The sequence below is a fragment of the Canis lupus genome, chromosome 8, assembly GCF_011100685.1.
Source record: "Canis lupus familiaris isolate Mischka breed German Shepherd chromosome 8, alternate assembly UU_Cfam_GSD_1.0, whole genome shotgun sequence".
Classification (NCBI taxonomy): domain Eukaryota; kingdom Metazoa; phylum Chordata; class Mammalia; order Carnivora; family Canidae; genus Canis; species Canis lupus.
In genome coordinates, this window is record NC_049229.1 from 17,663,346 (window position 1) to 17,687,655 (window position 24,310).

The 24,310-nt window shown below is 34.6% G+C and overlaps 1 protein-coding gene across 1 annotated transcript in view; it reads right to left on the reverse strand.

Moving 5' to 3' along the window:
- Window positions 1-833: 833 nt before the first annotated feature.
- Window positions 834-24,310, reverse strand: part of FBXO33 (F-box protein 33) — a 32,638-nt gene continuing 9,161 nt past the window's right edge. Inside the window, exons 2-4 of the mRNA XM_038544584.1 lie at window positions 5,640-5,750; window positions 4,436-5,121; window positions 834-2,880 (exon numbers count right to left, since the gene is read on the reverse strand). Of these exons, the coding sequence (XP_038400512.1) occupies window positions 2,609-2,880; window positions 4,436-5,121; window positions 5,640-5,750 (1,069 nt within the window). The 3' untranslated portion in view covers window positions 834-2,608. The remainder of the gene's footprint in view (window positions 2,881-4,435; window positions 5,122-5,639; window positions 5,751-24,310) is intronic.

Sequence of the window (24,310 nt, forward strand, 5' to 3'; positions counted from 1 at the left end):
TACTATTTTTGTATTTTAAGTACATAAACATGTTGATTCACTCAAAAGACTGAGATATGCTCAGGAAACAAGGAAGCAGTAGGTTTAATGACAACTGCTTGTGAACAGATTATTCCAAGATGAGGCAGTGTCTGGAAGAAGAGTCAGTGTCTGGAATGATTAAGGAAAAATAAATGAAGGAATAGAGCCATTTTCTATCTCATAAATGACAGCTGTTTGTCTCAACAACCAAGAATAGAGATTACAAAGCCAAACTAAAGCAAAATAGGGGTTCATGAACTGTTTAATACTGGTATAGTGAAGTATTTTTATATCTAGTATAGGAATTGTAAAAAGTTCTCATAGTCTATAAATTGTGTTCTACACTGTATCAATCATGTTCTAAATACATAATGCACTTGGGGTTTGTGCTAACCAGTGTACCTTTTGCTTTTAAGCTTGTATTTTGCCAAAGTTAGTTAAAATTAAAACCCTTCAAACTATTTAACCTAAGACTTAAAACAAGATTTATTTGTTTGAGAGAGAGATAGAGTGAGCGAGTGAACAGGGGGAGGGGAAGAGGGAGAGAGAAGTGTGAGTGTGGAGCCTGACTCAGGGCTCGATCTCATGACCCTGAGATCACAACGTGAGCTGAAACCAAGAGTCGGATGTTTAACTGACTGTGCCACCCAGGCGCCCCTAACCTAAGACTTTCTATGAAATATCCCAAACTGAAGATTTGCCGCACCAGACTACAATAGTAGCTAACATGATTACACATGATACAAGGATTTTTACAGTTTTTAACACTAAAAGTTTTCATGCTTTGTATACAATAAAATATATTACAATGATCACTTTTTAATGCTTTATTCATTGATTAAAAGAATATACATTTAACATAAACCATACAACATCAGTCATCAGGTCAAACATTCAGCTGGTTTCCTTACAGTTTCTGTCAGGATTTATTTTATCTGATCACATTTATAAGATAAAATCTCACCACATCTGGCATTTACACACACTGTGCCAGTGGATTCACACTACTGATGTACATATAAAATCCTCATGGTATGTGCTCACTGGAGACAAAACAGTGCACACCTGTCAAAAGGTCATTTTAATATAAGATGGTAAAACCATTTGTAAAATACATATAAACTTTTTCCATAAATAGAATCATATCTGGACATCTGTTGCATAAATTGTGTTTCCAAAGCTTACAATAGAGCAGCCAGGTCTCAGCACTGCTGGGCACCCACGTTGGCTACTTACTTTATTATTGCAGACTGTCCTTTAACATTAAATGCACAACATTCGTACCACTTAAAACTGGGGTCAGGTGGAAGTCTCACAGAGACCACGTCTGTACCGCGGTTGCCCTGAAACAGTTAAGTCGGCTTTTAAAGCCTCTCAGATATAACAAGGTTTTAAAACATACTTCATGGAATGTTCTTCATGTATCATAGCAGCTCATACCTGTGATAGAACAAGCTTTCAGTTTTTCCTTTCTTTCCTTTACATTCACTATTCACAGTGAAACAGGTGCATGGTTTTTTTTTCTTTTTTTTTGTTTTGTTTTTTCAGAGTTCTGAGGTTGCTGACTGAGCCACAGCACAGCTGTGTACCACAGGTCGAAATTCGACCTTAAATATTACAATCTAGCAGTATCTGGCTGGCCAGAGTGGGCCGGCCCCTGCCAGCATGTGGGCACTTCTTCAGTTAAGTCTATTCTTTGGCAGCTGACACGCGCGCTGACAGAGAAAAATCCAGTGACTTGTTGCTAGGAATTTCACGACTAATGTTTGTTTGCAAGCATGTGTGTTTACAACTGTTTTTTGATTTTCTTTTAAGGAGGTTTACCCTGGAATATAGTTTCTTCCTCCACTATTTGAAATCTGGGCTAAAAAGCTAACTTGAATGTATAATGTAATTGATAAATAAAATTATGTCAGATATAGTTTTAAAAAAGTCTAATAATTTGAATATTCATGTTTATGTAAATGTATTTTTTTTAAAAAGGATTAAGCAGTGTTCTAACCTAGTACTATACAAAATTCAGAATGGTAATTGGTGATATCAACTATTATATATGTAATGAAAGTAAAAGTCTTGGCTTTTCTGTTAACGAGAACTCATTTGGGATCATACTATCCTCCCTTCTTCCATTTCAATTAAAAATTAATGAAATGCTATCAGGATGCATGAATGCGGTGCATTGCATACAAATCCACCAGGCTATGGATATATATCTATATGTATAAAAATATTTTGGCTCCTGAGCTCTGAACTCTGACACACAAAGAATAAAAACATCAAAAGGCAGAGTAACTCAGTGAAAAATAAAGTTAGCCAGCAACCTCAGACAACCTTCGGTTGTATATCCTTAAGGTATGATAACAAGTCCATTAACCGTGAAAGCCCTACACATTGTCACTTTGAACTTCTAAACCAATACCCGACTACGTTCTTTGATCAAGAAGTAGAATACACATATATAATTCTATAAAGCTAATACTGATTAAACACAGCACAAAGGGATTAATTCACACTACTGGAAAAAAAAAAACATAATAGGACCCTACTTGCATATGTAACCACAGGAATTGTACATTTAAAAAAAAAGCTAAATGTCTTCGCTGAAGCTTTGCATCTCTCTGTAAAAATGACGATTTGGTTCAGTGAAGACACTGAGTGATTCGATGTCCATGACCGCGTGCCAAGGTTGACCCAGGCCCAGGGATACCTGCTCAATTAGGTTATGCACTGGATCCACATCCTGGTCGGCCAGTTCACCTTGGTCAAAATCAATGCTTTCTTCAGTGACTTCAAGTACTTTTAGATCAGAGCCACGAAGACGAGCAATGGCAATGAGGTTGTGCGCCCACACTGTGTAACCTTCAAAATAAAGAGAAGACAAGCACTGTCATTCCCTTGCTTTTTTATTTTGTCCATTTGATAAGTTAGTCTTTTCCACAAGCTTATATTTCACTTAACACTTTGGTCCTTTTCCTTTAAAATTATACTGAGATTGGAAAAGGAAGTATGATTGTTTAGCTCAGAAAACGAAAACAAAAATGAAGTTTGATATTGTTTCTTACAATATCACTGTGGGTGGTGAATTGGTAGGTGCTGTAATCCTTTTCTGGTATCAGTGCATTTAGTAAGACTGAAGCCATTTAAAGTAAAACTTTGTAGCTTTGGATATTGCTGTATCATAAAAACACATTTTTATTTCATATATATGTATCCATTAACAAAACATAGGAAACTTATTTTTAGTTAGTAAAAAATCCTCTCTACCACAATGTTACACAGTCCAAAGTTAAGAAGTGACACTTTAAACTGCTGATTGCCAACAGAAAATATGTAAGGTATAATTATTCTGGAAAGGAATAAAGGGGGGTACAGGGGCTTTAGCTGTATCCAACATCTTATTTCTTAAAAGAAAAAAAAACAAGCTTATATTGGCTGAAATTAACCTTTAAATAACCTGACATTTCTTTATCCTGTAAAAAAAATCTCTATTTTATTACCTTCAGTATTGATCTATCTTTGCTGCTACCTCTGATGACTGGCCAAATTACAATGCAAATCTTGAAAAGCAAGACACACACTTTCCTGCACTGATTCAGGCTAAAAAATTAATTTCAAAAATAAGGAAACCAGCTAATAAAGAGAGCTTAAGACACTCATATAGTCTATCTTGCATTCTGTAAATGTCTTACATATTCTAGGAATGGAAGCAAAATGTTCTTCTAACTTGTCAGAATAGTTAATATTAAGACGAAAAGGTACCAGTAAGAAAAAAAGCATACACCCAATCAATGGAAGCATTGTTTAAAAATATATTATACAAATTAATATGCTAATATCTAGAATCTAGAAGATGAGGCAGCAAGAAAAATCCTACTTTCTCTTCCTTCTGTATTGTGTGTGTGTTTTTTTTGTAAGATTTATTTATTTATTCATGAGAGACACAGACTATGGTAGAGGGAGAAGCAGGCTTCTTGCAGGGAGCCCGATGCAGGACTTGATCCCAGATTCTGGGATCATGACCCTAGCTGAAGGCAGGTGCCCAACTGTGGAGCCACCCAGGTGTCCCTTCTGTATTGTGTTTTAAGAGATCTCGTGATTAGAGGAAGAAATACATCTACTGCAAGTACATACATATATTTTCTTAGATAGATAAATTAATTTTAAATGCCATTCTCATGAAATACCATCAATCACATGGTGGAAGCCAGAAGCCAGAGCAGAACACTTAAGAGTAGAAATATGACTTTCTATTTTAAGTGGTATATCTTATTAACATCAAAAAGTATAAAAACCTGCATTTCAACTTGTTATGAGATTACTCACCACTATAAATGTTAGTGCTATCTTTTTTACTGGTTTATAATGTTTTAGATGTAAAATAAATAACAAATTGAACTGAACAAAAATCACCTACCATGAATTGCCAGAAGAGAGAGCTTTGTGCACCTCCATGCTAGTAAAACCAATGGATCTTCATTTCGGTTGTCACTAAGATCTGGAAAACCAGATGTGTCAATCACATCATTCATTAATATAAAATGAGTGAGGAACTTATCATACTGCCTGGATATAAGATCAACAATAGCTCCCGAAACACAAGTGATGTAGCTGTCAAAATGAATCCTCTCTAGTGGTATACTGGGTTTAAGAATCTTTAACATATCTTCACTCTTGATATCAAAGGCCATTATGTAGACCCGAAGGCCGGTGCTCTTTCGTGCCAAGGCTTTCCAATGTTCATCGTTTGGCATGTTGTCCAGAGACTTGTGCATCACGGAAACATTGTGGACCAGGAGAGACAGTCGCTGCAAAGGCACATGGTTGCTATCGGTTAAGACTCTTGCCATTTCAGCTGTGAAGTCACAGAAATCCAGGGCAAGTGAGCGCAGATTCACAAATCGCTCCAGTTCGACTGTGGTGATAAGGGTGCTGTTACCAGGAATATTGTTGTCCAGCAAGCTCAGGTGCTCCATGGTGTTGGCAATAGAGTTTGAGAGAGATGACAGTGATGTTGGGGTTACTATTTCCAGCATAAACCCACAGGACAGCCATTTCAGTTGCCTACTATTACTCAGTATTTCTTCAAACAGTTGCTGAATTCTGTAAGGAAAACACATGCCACAATGATCCCATTAACATTTAGCACTAATCTTTTAGCACTGACTTTTGAAACTAGGCAATGAAATGGCATACAAATGCTGAGATCCATGTTCTCTCAGTTAATTTCAATCCAGCCCACAAGTAATATTATCATATATACCATTAAAATTCACATTAAAATATAATGAATAAACTGTATTAAACACAGAAAAATGTGTTCTTCACCCAAGGAAAGCAGCATTTGCACCATTATGGTAGAAAAAAATTGATGATATACAGTTTATATTACAGTGAAGGTAAGTAGAGAAATTACAGTTTTAAATAGCAATAATTACCCAGCAAATTCTTTGATTCGTCTTAAAGATTTATCATGTGGCATAGCATATTTCATAGTTAAAACATTTCCAATTTACAGGACATAGATTCTTTTTAGAAAAAAATTACTCTTCTGATTGTATCTTACAATTTCTCAGAAAAATTATTAATATAAGCCCCCTTCCACTAACTATAAAACTTACTGTTTAATTTTTTTGCCATCGGGATCCACCTTGTTGAGGTATGTATTTGACAAACTTCCTTGCTGTTGTAGAACACTTATGTCTCCAAAAAGGCTAAACTTCTGGAGGTTCCTACAAGAAAAGTAATTTAAAATGACTGTCTAACTAAATAATATATAAAAATATAAATATTAAAAATAGAAATGTAGAAGGGGGTATCTAGAAAAGTTTCTACCTTATAACTCACTTAGAATCCAATTCAGTACTTTCAGATTGCTTTTTACATACAATGAAAAGCAACATAATACAGGAGAAATAGCAAAAGCTTTACAGAATGAGGACTGAGGTATAAAGCTTAGTTCAGGAACTCAGTATTTTAATGACCATGGAAAAATGTTCATGCATTCTCTGATTTTATTTAGCTGTCTGTATTCTCTTGCATGTAACTGAACTTCTTTGAGATAGTTGTTCTGAATTGTCAGGCAATTTCCTTGAGGTTGGTTACTGGAGCTTTATTAGTTTCCTTTGGTGGTTCCATGTTTGCCTGATTTTTAATGATGTATGTAGCCTTGAATTGGTGTCTGCATTTGGAGGAACAAATACCTCTTCTGATTTTTATAGACAGGTTTCTGTAGGTAAAGATCTCCTCCTATTGGGTCTCTAGACTGATGAGATTGCCTCCAGGACCACAGTCAAGTTGGGCTGAAGCCAGGTCACAAGCTGCTGCTGGGCCCACACTGGGGTCTATGATGTGTAGACCCCATTACCAGACACCTGGACAGGTGTGGATCCTGTCCGGTCTCTTGGTGGACAGGACTGCCTCTGAGTCCTTGGTCAGTAGAGCTGATGCTGGGACAAAGGTCTGCTATTAGGCCCTGCAGACAGCTGGCGTGTTACTAGGTGTGTGGGCAGGGGTAGTTCCTGCCAGGGCTCTGGGAGGGCTCCTGTTCTGCCATGGGATGGGCCTCAGGGACGGTAGGAGTGCCCAGGATTGCAGCAGAGAGGGGCTAGAACTGAGTGTTAGGATTGTTTCAGGGTCCACAGCTGGAACCAGATGCTGCAGGCCTGTCTCCGGGTGCACTGACAGGTATGCCATCTGCCGGGTTTCTAGATGTTGCATCAACCATGGCTGAGTGAGGACGGAGTTGGTTCACAGGGCTGCTTCAGGATCCAGTTAGACCAATGTTGGCAGGTCTGCCCTGGGGCACAAATAGGTGTCTCCCAACAGGTTCCTGTGCAAATAGGAATGCTCTTGAATCACACTTGTATACAAAACTGAATTTTGTATTCCCTTGATTAAAAATTCCTAAGGGATCACACCCCTAACTGGCTACAAGAAAAAGGCAAATGGCTTGATAAAATGAGGTCCTTCAAAATATGGTTCAAAAAAGCTACTCTGGGGCTACTTACTAATTTTTAAATGTAGTATCTTTCCCTCTCCTGGTCTGCCTGGTAAACCTCTATTCAGCTTTCTATATCTGAATGCCACATATTCTATTAAAGCCTTTTCTGAGGCAATCCTCTCAGCCTCTGAAGATTTAGCCATTCCATGGGACTTTGTAAAATGCTTTTATTAAACTGTAATATGCTTTACTATGATTTGTTATCTCTCTCATGAGAGAGGTAAACTGTTTCTTATAAGTACCTAGAAATACTTTTTGACACAAAATAGGTTCAATGAGTATTTGCTAAACAAATGAATATTTGGGAAGGTAAGTTCAAGAGTTACCTAAATATAGAAATAGTAATCAAGACCATAATATAAATGAGAACAATAGGAAATAGATACATAAGGGGAGGGGGCCTGGGATAGATTTTGGAAAGATAATCACATCATATGGAGAACTATTTTAAGGGTAATGTTTTTAATCAATTAAAAAAATAAGTTTTCCTTCTAGATAGATCTTCTATGTAAAGGGAAATTAAAGATTAGGGGTATTGACAGCTATTCCAAATAATTATGTCCTTCATTACTTTGTTTTTCCTATCAGGAGTTCTTTTATGAAATAGAGAACTAAATCTGCCTTAAAATAAAAGGTTAGCACAACAAAGGGCTTAGAACACTTCTTCATATATTTCCATAGAATAGCAAGGCAATAATACCAGGTGAGTCAGAAAATATTTCACTGTATCTACTACCAAAATGACCCTATAAAAGTATTTAAATTTATTATTTATAAAAAGAGATACTGATAAAACATCTTTTCACAAATAAAAAGACTTTTTATTTGTGTTCCCAGGAGAGATGGGAACAAACCTGAATTATTAATATCATACTAGTAATATTCTTTCTGTCATATTCTAAATCTGCATTACTGAGGAATGTAGCTACTAAATACTTGAAATGTGGCTAGTCAGAACTGAGATGTGCTCTAAGTATAAAAATACATTTAGACAGTACAATAAATATACAATCTCGTTAAGTGTTTTATATTGATCACATATTGAAAAAATAATATTTATTTGGATATATTAGGTTAAAAATATTAAAACTAATTTCATCTTTTTAAAAACTTTTTAATATAGCTACTAGAAAAATTCAAAATACATGTATGGCCTATATTTTTATTGAATAGTGTTGTTCTAAAGAATATAATGTGCATATTTTAGTTTTCTGGCTAGCTTCATTTAAAAACATACTGTCGTCAGCAGAAATATAATTAAGGATATACAGCTAATACTACTGCTTTTATGGTTAAAATATTTAGTAGAAGGCCCACACCATTTTTCAGCTTGCTTTCTGACTAAATGTAACAATATGAACTTTAAGAATCAGTGACTAATTTTTAACTATAAAAAGTTAGGAATTGATTTCAGAAAATGTTATCCATAATTAAAAAAAAGTCCTACAACCCAAGTACATCTTAATTATAAAGCTAATGTATGTTGTACATACATTGCAGAAAACCTACATGATCTTCCTTCATTTTTCCCATTAACTCAAATACAAACCAAATTCATCAACTTTAAAAAAAGTACAAATGATCAAAAGGACAACCATTTTGAATCAATGGAGCAAATAAGCTCACCTTTTTTCACCGTGATTTCATTTCTGACTTTCCATTTACTGTAACTCACTTATCTTGAAGACATCATATTTAACCTTCACTGTCTGTATGTATCTCAGACCTGGAAAAATGCAGGCTTCCAGCTATGACTGATTCAAAAGCAAGTTCTCCCATAGAAGAGAAACAGGAATGGAGAGATACATAGGCAGGGGAAATGAAATTAACCATGGATTATACATTTCCTCTAAATGGCAAGTTTTCTCCACTTATTTACTATAATTAGGTCCATAGAATTTAAGATGACTATGCTGGTGTTTATTTTTTATTTTTCCCAAATATTTCAATCTACATCACTGGTGTCAAGGTCTGGATGTTCCTTTTTTTCCAGCATTTGGTGGTCTCTGCGACAATGGAGAGAGAGAGAGAGATCACCCATGTTCTCCAAGACAGATAATCTATCCTCTCTTTTGTTCTCTAATCTCCTCTTTTTCTACTCCTTCAATCCAGTTAGTCCAAAAACTTCCTTAAGAATTATCAGAGACTACTACTTACCAAGGTGCCACAAGTGGAACTGGGAGTTCATTTAATGAATTGTGGTTTTAATTTTGCTGTACTATATGTGGTAAATAAAGAAGATGTCCTAGTGATGGAATATAAAAGTTCTCATAGATTAAAAAAAAAAAAACAAAAGCAGAAAAATTGTCTTTCACAATCATGGCTAATAGCCAAGACTATTAACAAAAAATTTTGATATTTTGGCAATTCTTGGCATAATGGTAACTATATATCCGTCATAGTTATTAGCACTTAAAAGTAGAATTTAATAAAACATTGCCCCAATTAATGTTTCACAGCTGTTTAGATATACTCAATCTAAAACCAAAGTTTTTTCATCTGTTTTCCTTTGCAATTGTGACTAAGATATTCTTGCAATGTCATTTTCCTAAGCACTTAAATTTTATTGACAAGCAGCACTGAATTTCTTCAGCTACTCAGCAATCTAAAATTCCTAATGATAATTAGACCACAACTCAGTGCTTCTGTATGTGATCAAATAATCTAGATATTACCCAAAAATGAACTTCACAATTCCCATTACAGAATTGTATATGAAAGATTTTGTCCATTCCCATATCACACTTATCCCTCCCCAATCCAATAGCTTTCTCTAGCTGGAATCTATTTACCAGGTAATGTTCATTGCCAAGCTCACAGCATTAAGTAATGATGCTCAAAAATATTAAATATTATATTTTCTTGGCACAAATCATTTAAATATTTATAATTCTTTTTCATATACTATACACACTGGTCTGAATGAAATAGTGTCACTTAGACAATCAACATAAACCACATTATCATCAGCAAGAATAATATTATTCATGTTTTTAAAGGGTTGCTCTGGAGAAATAAAGTTGGTGTTGAAAGAGCATTGCATGAGAAAATAAGTGTCCAAAATGCAAAATCCACTGACTACAGTTTTTTTGTGTGAAATAAAATAGTTTTTATTTAAAAAGACAAAAACCTATCACATTAGCAACACCTAATTTTTTCTAAACATGATGATACTTTAGTTATCTGCAATCTTACCCACAAAAGTAGGTAAGAGGTCAAGCAAAATTAAGTACATTTATGTGAGGACTAAAACCTAATTTATTTTGGGCCTAGAGTGCTGTTTGTCAATTTTGTTGGTAAGCTTTCATATTCTAAAAGAACTTTTCTATCAGAAATGCCACATTTCAATCAATCCAACTCACAGCTGTCAACCTCCACCACCACAACAAAAATGTTATAAAGAATTTCCCAGTCTAGGTGGAAATAAAAACGCTTTACTTTAGAAATTTTATTATACTCAAAAAATCCTAGCCATATATTTTCTCTACAAAAATGTTAGATTGTCTACTGTCTCTTCTCAGTTAACCCCTTAAAGAAAATAAGGCCTCTTAAATTAGGTACTTAAGGTGGTTTTTATGTTGTTGTTTTGGTATTGTTCACATTAGCTCACAGGGTAATCTTAATTTAGGATTTTTAGGAGACAGCTTACTTTTGTATTTTCAGGCTGTATTTTTTGATAAAATCTACATAAATGCCTAGATAAAAATCTAAGCAAATGGGCAAAATAATTTACTTTTTGAATTCTTTCATAGATAACGTGGTATATATGATTTACTTAAAAATGGAAGTCTTAAGTATTTTTTCTCTTTTCAAGAGATTTTATTCATTTATTTGTGAGATTGAGAGCCAAGCATGATTGTAAGCGCACAAGCAGGGGGAGCAGCAGAGGGAGTGGGAGAAGCACATTCCCGTGCTGAGCAGGGAGCCCAATGTGGGTAGTATTTTCTTTCTTTCTTTTTTTCGGGGGGTGGTATTTTCTATTTTATTTGAGAAAACCATTTTATTTACTGAAGTATAATAAATGTACACTGTTATATGAGTTCCAGGTATACATTAAAATGATTCAACATTTCTATATATTACTTAGTATGCTCATCTCAGTAAGTGTATTCTTAATCTCCTTTATCTATTTCAACCCATCCCCCTTACCCACTTCCCCTCTGGCAACCACCAGTTTTCTCTATTTAAGGTCTGGGTTTTTTTGGTTTTGGTTTGTCTTTTTTACTGTGTTCTTTTGTTGTTTCTTAAATTATACATATTGGTGAAATCATGTGGTATGTGTCTTTCTCTGACTTATTTCACTTAGCATCAGACCCTCTAGCTCCTTCCATATTGTTACAAATGGCTCTCATTCTTTTTTAAGGCTGAGTGTGTGTGTGTGTGTGTGTGTGTCACTTCTTTATCCATTCATCTATTAATGGGGCACTTGAGTTGCTTACATGTCTTGGTTATTGAAAATAATGCGGCAATAAACACAGGAGCACATGTGTCTTTTTGAATTTGTCTTTTCATTTTCTTTTTCTTTTTCATTTTCTTTGGATAAATACCCACTGTTGGAATTACTGGATCATAATATGGTAATTCTATTTTTAACCTTTTAAAGGAACTTCCATGCAACATTACACAAAGGTTCCTTTTTTTTCCACATGCTCACCAACACTTGTTATTTCTTGTCCTTTTGGATCTAGCCATTCTGACAGAGGTAAGGTGATTATCTCATTGTGGTTTTGATTTGCATTTCCCTAAGGATTAGTGATGTTCAGCATCTTTTCAGGTGTCTATTAGCCACTTACATGTCTTCTTTGGAAAAATGTCTATTCAGGTCTTCTGCCCATTTTTCAATTAAATTATTTGGGGGCTTTTTTGGTGTTGAGTTGAATAAGTTTTTATATTTTGAATATTAACCCTTTATCAGATGTAGCATTTGAGAACCTTCTTCCATTCAGTAGGTTGCCTTTTTGTTTTGTTGATGGTTTCTTTCACTGTGCAAGAGTTGTTGTTTTTTTTTTTCTTTTGTAGTCCCAATAGTTTATCTTTTGTTTCCCTTGCCCGAGAAAATGTATCTTGAAAAATATTTCTATGGCTGATGTCAAAGAAACTACTGCCTTTGTTTTCGTCTATAAATTTTATGGTTTCAGGTCTTATACTTAGGCCTTTAATCCATTTTGAGTTTATTTTTGTGTATGGTGTAAGTAAGTGGTCCTATTTCATTCTTTTGTATGCAGCTGTCCAGCTTTCCCAGCACCACTTGAAGAGACTATCTTTTCCCCATTGCATATATTCTTGTCCTGCTTTGCTGAAGATTAACTGACCATAAAATCATGGGCTTATTTCTGGGTTCTTTGTCCTGTTGCATTGATCTTTGTGTCTATTTTTGTGGCAACAGCATACTGTTTGGATTATTATGGCTTTGTAGTATATCTTGAGTTCTGGGATTGTGATACTTCCAGCTTTGTTATTCTTTCTCAAGATTGCTTTGGTTATTCGGGATCTTTTGTAATTCCATACGAATTTTACTATTATTTGTTCTAGTTCTGTGAAAAATATTGTTGGTGTTTTGGTACGGGTTGCATTAAATCTGTAGATTGCTTTGAATAGCATGAATATTTTAACAGTATTGGCTATTTTCTTTTTAATAAAGAGTCTTCTTGGCGTCTGATTAGGAGCCCTTTGCATATGAAAATATTTATAAATGCAAAGAAGTACAACTGAAGTTAAGGGTCATTTGTTTCAGACTCAAGTTGGTAAATGGATGGAAAACTCGTAATTTAAACATGTAAAACATAATTTTTTTATCTATTAATAGTACAGTCATAATTAAATCCTGGCATTTTAAAATCTGATCTTTTTTCTTCAAACAAAACCAACTAATTCTCATATTATAGACTAATGCACAAAGTGTCTGCAATATAAACAATTTTAGGGCTAATAATCCTTTGGGTTATGGAGTTTACTTCTCTGAAACCTAACTGTCAGAAGATGCTTCACTGATATAGTCATCTTTTAGAGCAGAATGTTAAACATATATACATATCTTTTAAAATTTATTTTTAGAGCAATTTTAGATTCATAGCAATATTGATGAGAAAGTACACTTCCCACATACCTTTTATCCCCACACATGTATAACCTCCCCTATTATCAATATCACTCACCAGAATGTACATTTTTTAGGAAGGATGAACCTAATCTGACAAATCATAATCACCCAAAGTTCATAGTCTACCTAGGGCTCCCTCCTGGTGTACATTCTATAGGTTTGGACAAATGTGTAGTGACATATATCCATCATGATGATATTGTATATAATTTTTTCATTGTTCTAAAAATCCTCTGTGCTCTGCCTATTCATCTTTTCTTCTACCTACTCCTGGCAACCACCGATCTTTTTATTGCCTTCACAGTTTTGCCTTTTCCAGAATATCACATAGTTGGAATCATAGCTTTTTCAGATTGCCTTCTTTACTTAGTAATATGCACTTAAGGTTTCTCTACGTCTTTTCATGACTTAGTAGCTCAATTTGTTTTAGTGCTAAATAATAATTCCACTGCCTAGATGTACTAAAGTTAATTTATACATTCACCAACTGAAGGACATCTTGGTTGTTTCCAATGTTTGGCAATTATGAATAAAATTGCTATAACCATCTGTGAGCAGGTTTTTGTGGACATATGATTTCAACTCCTTTTAGTAAATACTAAGTAGGATGATTACTGGATCGTATGGTAAGAGTATGTTTAGTTTGGTAAGAAACTGCCAACTCTTTTTTTCATAACGGTCATACCATTTTGCATTTCTTCTAGTAAAAAGAGTTCCTGTTGTTCCACATCTTTGCCAGTATTTGGTATTGCCAGTATTCTGGATTTGTACCATTGTAGTGCATGACAGGGGTTTGATGATGTAAATAATGAACAAGATATAATATTAGAGGAAAAAGGTACAAAATCACACATAGATTATTATTCCAGTTTTGCAAAAGATACATCATGTTTGCCAGTGATCTCTGGTGAATTTTTTCTTTTCCTTGTATTTTCAAATATTGTTTTGTAGATATATGCTACTAGGGTATTCACAAGAAATTTGTTTTGAATATAGGTGACACACATTACATTAGGTTCAGGTGTACAACTTAGTGATTTGAAAAGTTTATACATTATGCTATGTTCACCACCTACCTTCTATTCCATTACATCGCTATTACAATATCCTTGACTGTATTCCTTATGCTCCACTTTTTACCCTTATGACTTACTCATTCCATAAATGGAGACCTGTATCTCCTTTTCCCATTCACCCAATTTGCCTAATCCCTTTCCCTCTGGCAGCCATCAGTTTGTTGCGTCTATTTACAGTTCTGATTTAGCCTTTTGTTTCTTTATGCACTTCTTTTAGATTCCATTTATGAGTAGAATCATATGCCATTTCTCTTTCTCAGGCTGACTTCAGTTAGTATAATACCCTTAGGTTCATCCATGTTGTCTCAAATGGCATGATCTCATTCTTTTTTATGACTGTGTAATACTACATTGTGTGTGTGTGTTATCGCATTTTCCTTATCCATTTGTCTACTGGACACTTCTGTTGTTTCCATTTCTTGGCTATTGTAAATAACACTGCAATAAACATGGGAACATATGTCTACATATATCTATAGGCCTTTAGATATATATACATCTATCTACATATCTTCTCTAGGTATATAACCAATAGTGGAATTATTTGGTTATATGGTATTTCTATTTTTAATATTTTGAGGAACTGCTACACTGTTTTCCACAGTGGCTGTACCAATTTAAATTCCCGTCAACTGTGCTAGAGGGTTCCTTTTTCTCCAAATCCTTGCCAACACTTGTTCTTGTCTTTTTGATTTTAGTCATTCTAACAGTTTGATTTGCATTCCCCTAATGATTAGTGATGTTGAACATCTTTTCATGTGTCGGCTATCTGCATTGTCTTTGGAAGAATGTCTATTCAAGTCCTCTGCCCATTTTTTAATTGGATTGTTTTTTCTGGTATTGATTGTATTAAGTTCTTTATATATATTTTGGATACTAACCCCTTATCAGATACATCATTTAGAAATACCTTCTCCCATTCTGTAGATTGTCTTTTTGTTTTCTTGATGTTTGCTGTACAGAAGCTTCTTATTTTTTTATTTTTATTTTTATTTTTATTTTATTTTTTGTACAGAAGCTTTTTAGTTTGATATAGCCCCAATAGTTTATTTTTGCCTTTATTCTCGTGCCTTAGGAGACATATCTAGAAAAATGTTGCTATGGCTGAAGCCAGGAAAATTACTGCTTGTATTCTCTTCTAGAATTTTTATAGTTTTAGGTCTCATATTTAGGTCTTTAATTCATTTTGAGTTTATTTTGTGTATGGTGTAAGAAAGTAGTGTAGTTTCATATTTTTGCATGTAGCTGACCAGTTTTCCCAACATTGTTTGTTGAAAAGATTATCTTTTTCTCATTGGGTATTCTTTCCTGCTTTGTTGAAGATTAATGGAGCATATAATTATGGGTTTACTTATAGATTTTCTATTTTGTTCTATTGATCTAAGTGTCTATTTTTGTACCAGTACCATACTGTTCTACTGCAGCTTTGTATATAACTTGAAGTCTGGAATTATGATACCTGTAACTTAGTTATTCTTTCTCAGGATTGCTTTGACTATTCAGGGTCTCCTATGGTTTGATACAAATTTTAGTATTATTCTAGTTCTGTGAAAAATACTGTTGGTGTTTTGATAGGGATTGCATTAACTCTGAAGATTGCTCTGGGTAATATGAACATGTTGACAATATTAATTCTTCCAATCCATGAGCTTGGAATATCTTTCCAGTTCTTTGAATCTTCTTTAATTTCTTTCATCAGTGTTTATATTATAGTTTTTAGGGTACAGGTGTTTCACTTCTTTGGTTAAGTTTATTCCTATGTATTTTATTTTTTTGCTGTGACTGTAAATGGTATATATACTGTAATGGTATGTGTGTGTGCGTGTATATATATATATATATATATGTATGTATATGTATATATATACACACACATATCTTTCTGCAACTTCATTGTTAGTGTAGAAAAATGCTACCAATTTCTGGGTATTGATTTTAAATCCTGCCACTTTACTCCATTCATTTATTACTCCTAGTAATCTTTTGGTGGAATCTTTGGGATTTTCTATGTATAGTATCATGTTGTCTGCAAGTAGTGACAGTTTAACTTGATCTTTACCAATATGGATATCTTAATGCTTTTTCTTGTCTGATTGCTTTGGCTAGGATTTTTAGTACTCTTTTGAAGAACAGTGGTGAGAGTGGACACCCTTATCTTGTTTCTGACCTAGAAAGCTCTCAGTTTTTCACCACCAAGGATGATGCCAATTGTGGGTTTTTCACATATGGCCTTTTTAAATGTTGAGGTATGTCCCCTCTAACACAATTTTGTTGAAAGATGGATGCTGAATCTTGTCAAATGCTTTTTCTGCATCTACTGAAATGATACGACTTTTATCCTTCATTTTGTGCTGTGGTGTATGATGGATGCTTGATTTGCGAATACTGAACTATCCTTGCATCCCAGGAATAAATCCCACCTGAATGTGGTGAATGATCTTTTAAATGTATTTTGTATGCACTTTGCTAATATTTTGCTGAGGATATTTGCACATAGGTTCATCAGGGACACTGGCCTGTAGTTTTCTTTTTCTGTGGTGTCTGTTTGGGTTTGGTATCAGAGTAATGTTTCATAGAATGCATTTGCAAGTTTTCTTTCCTCTTCTATTTTCTTGAAATAGTTTGAGAATAGGTATTAACTCATTTTTCAATGTCTGGTAGAATTCATCTGTGAATCCACGTGGTCCTGGACTTTTATTCTTTGGTTGTTTTGGAATACTGATTAAATTTAATTACTTGTAATTGGTCTGTTAAAATTAAATTTTTTTTTCTGGTTCAGTTTTGGAAGATTAAATGTTTCTAGGAATTTATCCATTTCTTTTAGGCTGACCAATTTGTTGGCATATAATTGTTTACAGTATTCACTTATAATCCTTTGTATTTCTGTGGTATGGGTTGTTAACTTTTCCTCTTGCATTTATTTCTTTCTCTCATTTCTGATTTTGTGTTCTCTCTCTCTCTCTTAAAAGATTTTATTTATTTGACAGAGAGAGAGAGTGAGCACAAGCAGGGGGAGTGGCAGGCAGAGGGAGAGGGAGAGGGAGCCCAATGCATAGAGAGCTCCTGCAGGGAGCATAATGCAGGGCTGGATCCCAAGGTCCTGGGATCATGACATGAGCCAAAGGCAGATGCTTAGCCAACTGAGCCACCTAGGTGGCCCTCTCTTTCTTTCTTAATGGTTAAAGGTTTGTTAATCATGTTTATCTTTGCAAAGAACTCTTGGTTTTATTAAATTTTTTTTTTTTTTTGGTCTCTATGTCATTTACTTCTGCCCTGATCTTTATTATTTCCTTTCTTCTACTCATCCTGGGTTTTGTTCTTCTCTTTCTAGTTCCTTTAGGCCTAATACTGATTATTTGAGTTTCTTGTTTCTTATTCCTTAGGCCTGTATTGCTATATATTTCCCTCTTAGAACTGCTTTTGATGTGTCCCAGAGATTTTGGATCATTGTGTTTTCATTTGTCATCATGTAATTTTTTATTTCTTTGATTGCTTCATTGACCTATTGGTTGTTTAGTGTCATGTTGTTTCATCTCCACGTGTTTGTAGTTTTCCCTGTTTTTTTTTTTCCCTTGCGATTCATTTCTAGGTTTACATTGATGTGTAGGAAAAAAAGTATGGTATGATTTCAATTTTCTTAAATTTATTGAGGTTTGTTTTATGGCCTAATATGTGATCTGTTTTGGAGAATGTTCCATTTACACCTGAAAAGAATGTGTATTCTGTTGTTTTTGGATGGAATATTCTGTATGTATCTGTTATAACCAGCTGGTCCAATATGTCATTTAAAGACATTGCTTCCTTATAGGGGTTCCTAGGTGGTGCAGTTGGTTACGCATCCAACCCCTGATTTCAGCTCAGGTTGTGATCTCAGAGTTGTGAGATCAAACTCCATGTCAGGCTCTGCATTCAGCATGGAGTCTGCTTGAGATTCTCTCTCATGGGGTACCTGGATGGCTCAGTCAGTTAAGCATCTGCCTTTGGCTCAGGTCATGATCCTAGAGTCCTGGGATCAAGCCCCGCATCAGGCTGTCTTCTCAGTGAGGAATCTGTTTTCCTTCTGCCCTGCACCCTGCTCATTCTCTCTCTCTCTCAAAAAAAAAAAAAATCTTAAAAAAGATTTTCTCCTTCTTCCGCTCATGAATGTTCTCTCTCTAAAATACATAAACTTTTAAAACAAATCAAAACAAAAACAAAGACATTGTTTCCTTACTGATTTTCTGTCTGAATTATCCATCCATTGATATAAGTAGAGTATTAATGTCCTCTACTGTAACTGTATTACCATCAATTTCTCTATGTCCATTAATATTTGCTTTATGTATTTAGGTGCTCCAGTATCAGGTGGGCACAGATATTTACAGTTATATCTTCTTGATGGACTGACTCCATTACTATTATGTAATGCCCTTCTTTGTTACAGTCTGTTTAAAAGTCCATTTTGTCTGATAGAAGTATTACAATCCCAGCTTTTTTTTTTTTTTAAAACTTTCTTTTACATAGTGTATGTTTCCTGTCCCTTCACTTTTAGTCTGTAGGCATCATTAAGTCTGAGATGAGTCTCTTACAGGTAGCATATATATGGGTCTTACTTTTTTAATCTACTCTTTTGATCAGAGCATTAGGCCATTTACATTTAAAGTAATTATTGATAGGTACGTACTTATTGCTATTTGAAAATTTTGTTTGTTGGTTGTTTTTGTAGTTCTTCTTTGTTCCTTTCTTCTTCTCTTGCTCTGTGATCAATTAGTATCTACAGTGTTTTATTTGGCTTTATTTCTCTTTTCTTTTGGTGTATCTATCACGGGTTTTGGGTTTGTGGTTACCATGAGGTTCATATATGTCACCCAAAGTATATAGCAGTCCATATTAATTTGATGGTCCTTAAGTTCAAATACATTCTTTAGAAAAAAATTTTTTTTCTTTTTCTCCTTCTTTTCCCTTTTTAGTCCCTTCTCCACTTTTGTGTATATGTTGTTGTATTTTACATGTTTTTATTCGTTTTTCTTATGTTTAATTATGGCCATTTCCTTTCCACTTATAGGAATCCCTTTAACATTTCTTGTAAGGCTGGGTTAGTGGTGATAAACTCCTTTATCTTTTCTTTTTTGGGAAACTATCTCTCCTTCAAATCTGCATGGTAACCTTGCCAGGTAGAGTATTCTTAGCTGTAGGTTTTTCCTTTCAGCACTTGCCACTTTCTTCTGGTTTGCAAAATTTCTGCTGAAAAATCAGCTGACAGTCTTACAGGTTTTCCATGTAGGTAACTTTTTGTTTCACTCTAGCTGGTTTTAAGATTCTCTATCTTTAACCTTTGACATTTTAATTATTACGTGCTATTATTATGACCTCTTTGGGTTCATCTTGTTTGGAACTCTCTGCTTCTTAGACTTAGATGTCTATTTCCCTCTCTATGTTAGGGGAGTTTTCAGTTATTATTTCTTCAAATAAGTTTTCTGCACTTTTCTCTGAAAACCCTATAATGTGAACATTTTTCACTTGATTTTAAGAGATCTCTTAATCTATCCTCATTTAAAAAAATGTTTTTACTGCTCAGCTTGTGTGCTTTCTATTATCCCATCATCCAGATTGCTGATATGTTCTTCTGCAACCTCTAAACTACTACTGATTCCCTCTAGTGTGTTTTTCACTTGTTCTTGTACTAACTCTTATTGAATTAAAATGATCTTTCAAGTATTTTCTTTTTATTGAAGGTCTCACTGAGTTCTTCCATTCTTTTTTCTCACCTATTGAATATCTTTATGACCATTATTTTAAGTTCTTTATTGGGCACACTGCTTCTCTGTTTCATTTAGTTCTTTTTCTGAGGTCTTGTTCTTTCTTTGGGAGCACAATCTTCTGTGTCCCTATTTTGCTTGACTTTCTGTGTTTGTTTCTATGAATTAGGTGAAACAGCTACACCTCCTAAAGCTGGAGTAGTGGCCTTCTGTAGGGTGTCCCATATGCAGAATGTGTGTGCTTGGTGATTTTTGTGGCTGGGCAGAGCTGTAGCTGAATATGCCAGTAAGTCTTTTAAACCATGTCACATCTCTCTGTCTCTCTTGTCGTTCTCTTGCCATTTATCATTGGTTGTTCAGTACCTGTTCAGTCAGCCCTTAGATCTTTTTCAGTAGAACTGTTCTATTAATAGATGCAATTTGGTGTGTTCCATAGAGAAGGTAAGTTCAAAGTCTTCCTACATTGCCATTTCAACCAGAACTCAGAAAAGAAATTTAAACTAGCTGTACATAGCTTTCACCTTTATAAGAACTTTATTCATGGTAAAATCACTAAAAAAAAAAAAAACCCTAACAACCTGTACACTAGTAAAATTTAACAAGTTAATATAAGGAGAATCTCTGGAATATTTGTTTTAGTTCCCACTATACCATATTAATTTTTAATACAATATTTAAAAATACCCCAGCAATGTTAGAAACATGCCACTGAGGGCAATTTAAAAAATTCTTCCTATTTGCAAAAATGAAATGGTAATAATCTTGTTACTGTAGAACTAATAATACAAATTTTCCTTACAGATGTAATCACAGACATACTTTTAAAGCTATAATGATTTGTGGAATCATCCAATTCAATAATTTCTTTGAAATCAAGAAATTGAAGTAACTTGTTTAAGACTGCAATACTAGTTAGGGCAGAGCTAGGAAGAGGACCTGGGTTCTGACTCCCATTTCATGTTGTTTCTTATAATTAAACCATGTCCTTGAATACAGTGGTCTTGATGAAAGTTATTGGAAGAATCCTAAGTGGCATATTTTAGAGTAGAATCTGATGGACATCTGTGGAAACAAGTTTTTGGATACTTATTGTTCCATTCAAAATGAGAAATTTTTAATTGATACGGAAAACAATAATTCACTTTTAAATTTAGCAAAACAGAAAACAAACCCTGCTGACAACTCAGTGACAGCTTTCAAATATGTTGTGTTGAAATTAGACTATAGATCATATGGTGAAGCCATATTCCTGCACAATGTCTATAGCATGCACTTGCTCAAAAGCCTGTAATAAAAACATACTGGGAAAGCATTACAGTTAGTTTCAAAGTGTTCTTTCATCTTAATTCTTCAACTTAGTTTAGCTCTATTCCTAGGGTAATATTAATAGGATACAACCTACTTACTATTACTAGTCCCTCTGCAACACATCTTCCATGTGTTGTGAGAGCACAAAACCATAAAGAGTGTTTGATGATCAATCTTCTGAAACATGCAAAAGGCCATACTATTGCCAAAAGAGAATGAATTTCTTCAACCTGTCTGCATTCTTTTTTAATCCTATTACAAAAATCCATCAGTTTTAGATCTAGAGGTATCAGATCATTAAGTACTTACAACTTAGGAACTGAGCCTACAGACTTCTCTCCTACTCTTTGTTCAATTATTAAAATATGTACCGTGTGTCAACGATGTGAAAAGTTAGGGCAAGTAAGCTTCTTATGTCCATGAATTTTAGTCTTCTGGCATAGAAATAAAGATTTTAAAAGGACTCATTTTAGAAAAGTTGGATGAGAATAAGGAATTATTAATAACTTTGTTAATGTATTAATAGCCTTGTGTTCATATAAAAAAACCCACAGTTTTCAGAGCTTTCTACTAAAGTGTGTAGTGTAAAATGACTTTGATATCTTGGACTTGTTTTAAAATACGTCAGTAAAGATAAAAGAAAAAAATGTGGCAAAATCCTTAAATTACTGAATCTGGGTGATAGGTTGGTTCATTGTGTCTATTTTTTGTGTGTGTTAGAAAATTTCATTAAAAAAAATTAGAAAACCAGGCAGTCATTTCTCTGTATGACTGGCAAGTTCACTAACTATTCTGTAGTTCAGTTTCAGCATCTGTAAAAGTAGGAATAATAATGGTATCTACCCTTATAATACTGCTGTTTCTCTGAGAAAACTAGTTTTGCATTTTAGGGGTTGTTAAGGACACATCTCATGAGCTTTCTGCAGTGCTGGCAATACAACTGGACCTTACCCAGTCCCATGACTGTTGTGGTGACTCTAATTGGAGTTTGGTATCAGGAGGGTGTTAGGTTTGAGAGGTGGGCCTAAGCTATGGAAGGTCAAAGTCTTTTGCTTCAGGTGACTACCCTTCTTCTTTGTCGAACCAAAACTGTCCTTTTGATGTTCCTAAGAGTGAGATTTTGATTCTTTTTTGAAGTAACTAGCAACATTTGAGTAAATGCTCAATTCTGCCCTTGCTTGCTCCCCTTTTCATTGTCCACTGAAGAGATATCATAGAAGAGTACACATGATGAATGTCTGGGTAGGAAAACAGATTTATCTGGGCCTGTGGTTACAGGTGATTAGACCAGTGATTTGGGGCAAAGAATTCTTGTGAAGAGTACTAACTGCTTCTTCCTTTCCACTTAGTCCTAGCATCTTGAGCCCATAACTCACACGAGGGCCAGACTCAAGTAAATTCAAGGAAGTAATGGGTTTATATGAAGCAGGCAGTGAGGTAGGAGACAAGAGGGAAAGGAAAATCCCAAGTGACTGTAGTAAGGAAGACTAGAAGTTTCTGGGGCAATCTAACAGGCTAATCCATAAGGCCTATATGAACAGGGCACTGTTTGAAAGTACTTTGTGGAAGAAGGAGCTAAATAGCAAAGATAAGCCATATTTTCAGAAAATAAACTATTCAAACCCTAGGTATTTTCTCTCTTTTTTTTAAAAAGTATAAATCATTAACAAAAGGAAAACAAAATGAATAAAAATAGCCAATGGAAAAATATTTTGATATACTGAAGGAGTAATTAAAAGGGCATTATAATATCAAATAAACAAGTCTAATTTTTAATACTTACATTCTACTTCTGGAAGATCTCCAGATAAAAATACAGAATCAAACTACTCACTACTTCCATTGCTCCCACACTGGTCCATAGCACCATCATCTCTTGCCTGGATTACTACAAAGGCCTCCTGACCCAGCCTGTTGCTTCTACCCATCTTGTTAAAAACTATTTCCAACACAGCATCTGAAATATTCCTTTTTCTTGTTTCAGTGTACAAAATAGATCCAATTTCTCTATACATCATTCTATGCTCACCACAATTGTAGCTATTATGTGTTGTCATACAGTACTATTACAGTATCATTGACTATATTCCCTCTGCTGTGCCTTTTATTCTCATGACTTTTTCATTCCATAACAGGAAGCTTGTATCTCCTATCCCTTTTTACCCACTTCGCCCATCCTCCCATCCCTCTTCTCTGTGGCAACCACCACTTTCTTCTGTTAGTGTTCTTTTTGAAATATTAGATCATGTCACTCCTCGGTTCAAAACTTTTTCACGGCTCCTCATCTCACTCGGAGTAAAAGTCAAAGTCCTTACAAGAGCCTAATAAAGGGCTACTTATTTCTACTTCATCTTCCCCTTTATGTGGTAGGCAGTGTTCTACATCCCAAGGCATTTCCTATCTTACTTAAGCACACTCCTGGTCAAAGTCCCACAGCAGAGCTCCTCCACTTACTGCTACTTACTCTAGGAATTACTTCCCAGAGAGACATAGAAGGCTGCTCCCTCCCTTCTTTTCTCAAACTGGTTATATGCACTTATTTTTTAAATAATAATTTCAGTATACATATTATTTTAATATACATATTTAAATTGTATGTTTTACAGCATGTATATTGTAGGTATGTATATTAAAATTCCATTGAAAAGAATTATCTTTTTACTTTTTAGCATAAGAATTTCCCTATGAATTAAACCTATCACAATTTTTGACACACACACACACACACACACACACACCTCTGAGATACTGTTCAGACACTGGTTCCAGACCATTACAATAGAGCGAATATTGTAATAAGGCCAAGTCAAATGAATTTTTTGGTTTCCCAGTCAGTGCATATACAAATTCTTTTTACAGTATATTGTAGTCTATTAAGTGTACAATATGTCTAAGTGTACATGACTTAATTAAAAATATTTTATTGCTAAAAACCCATCATCTGAGCTTTCATCAATTTTTTTTTTTGCTGGTGGAGGATCCTACTTTCAATGTGATGGCTACTGACTAATCAGGATGGTGGGTGCTGAAGGATAGGGTGGATGTGGCAATTTCTTAAAATAAAAAA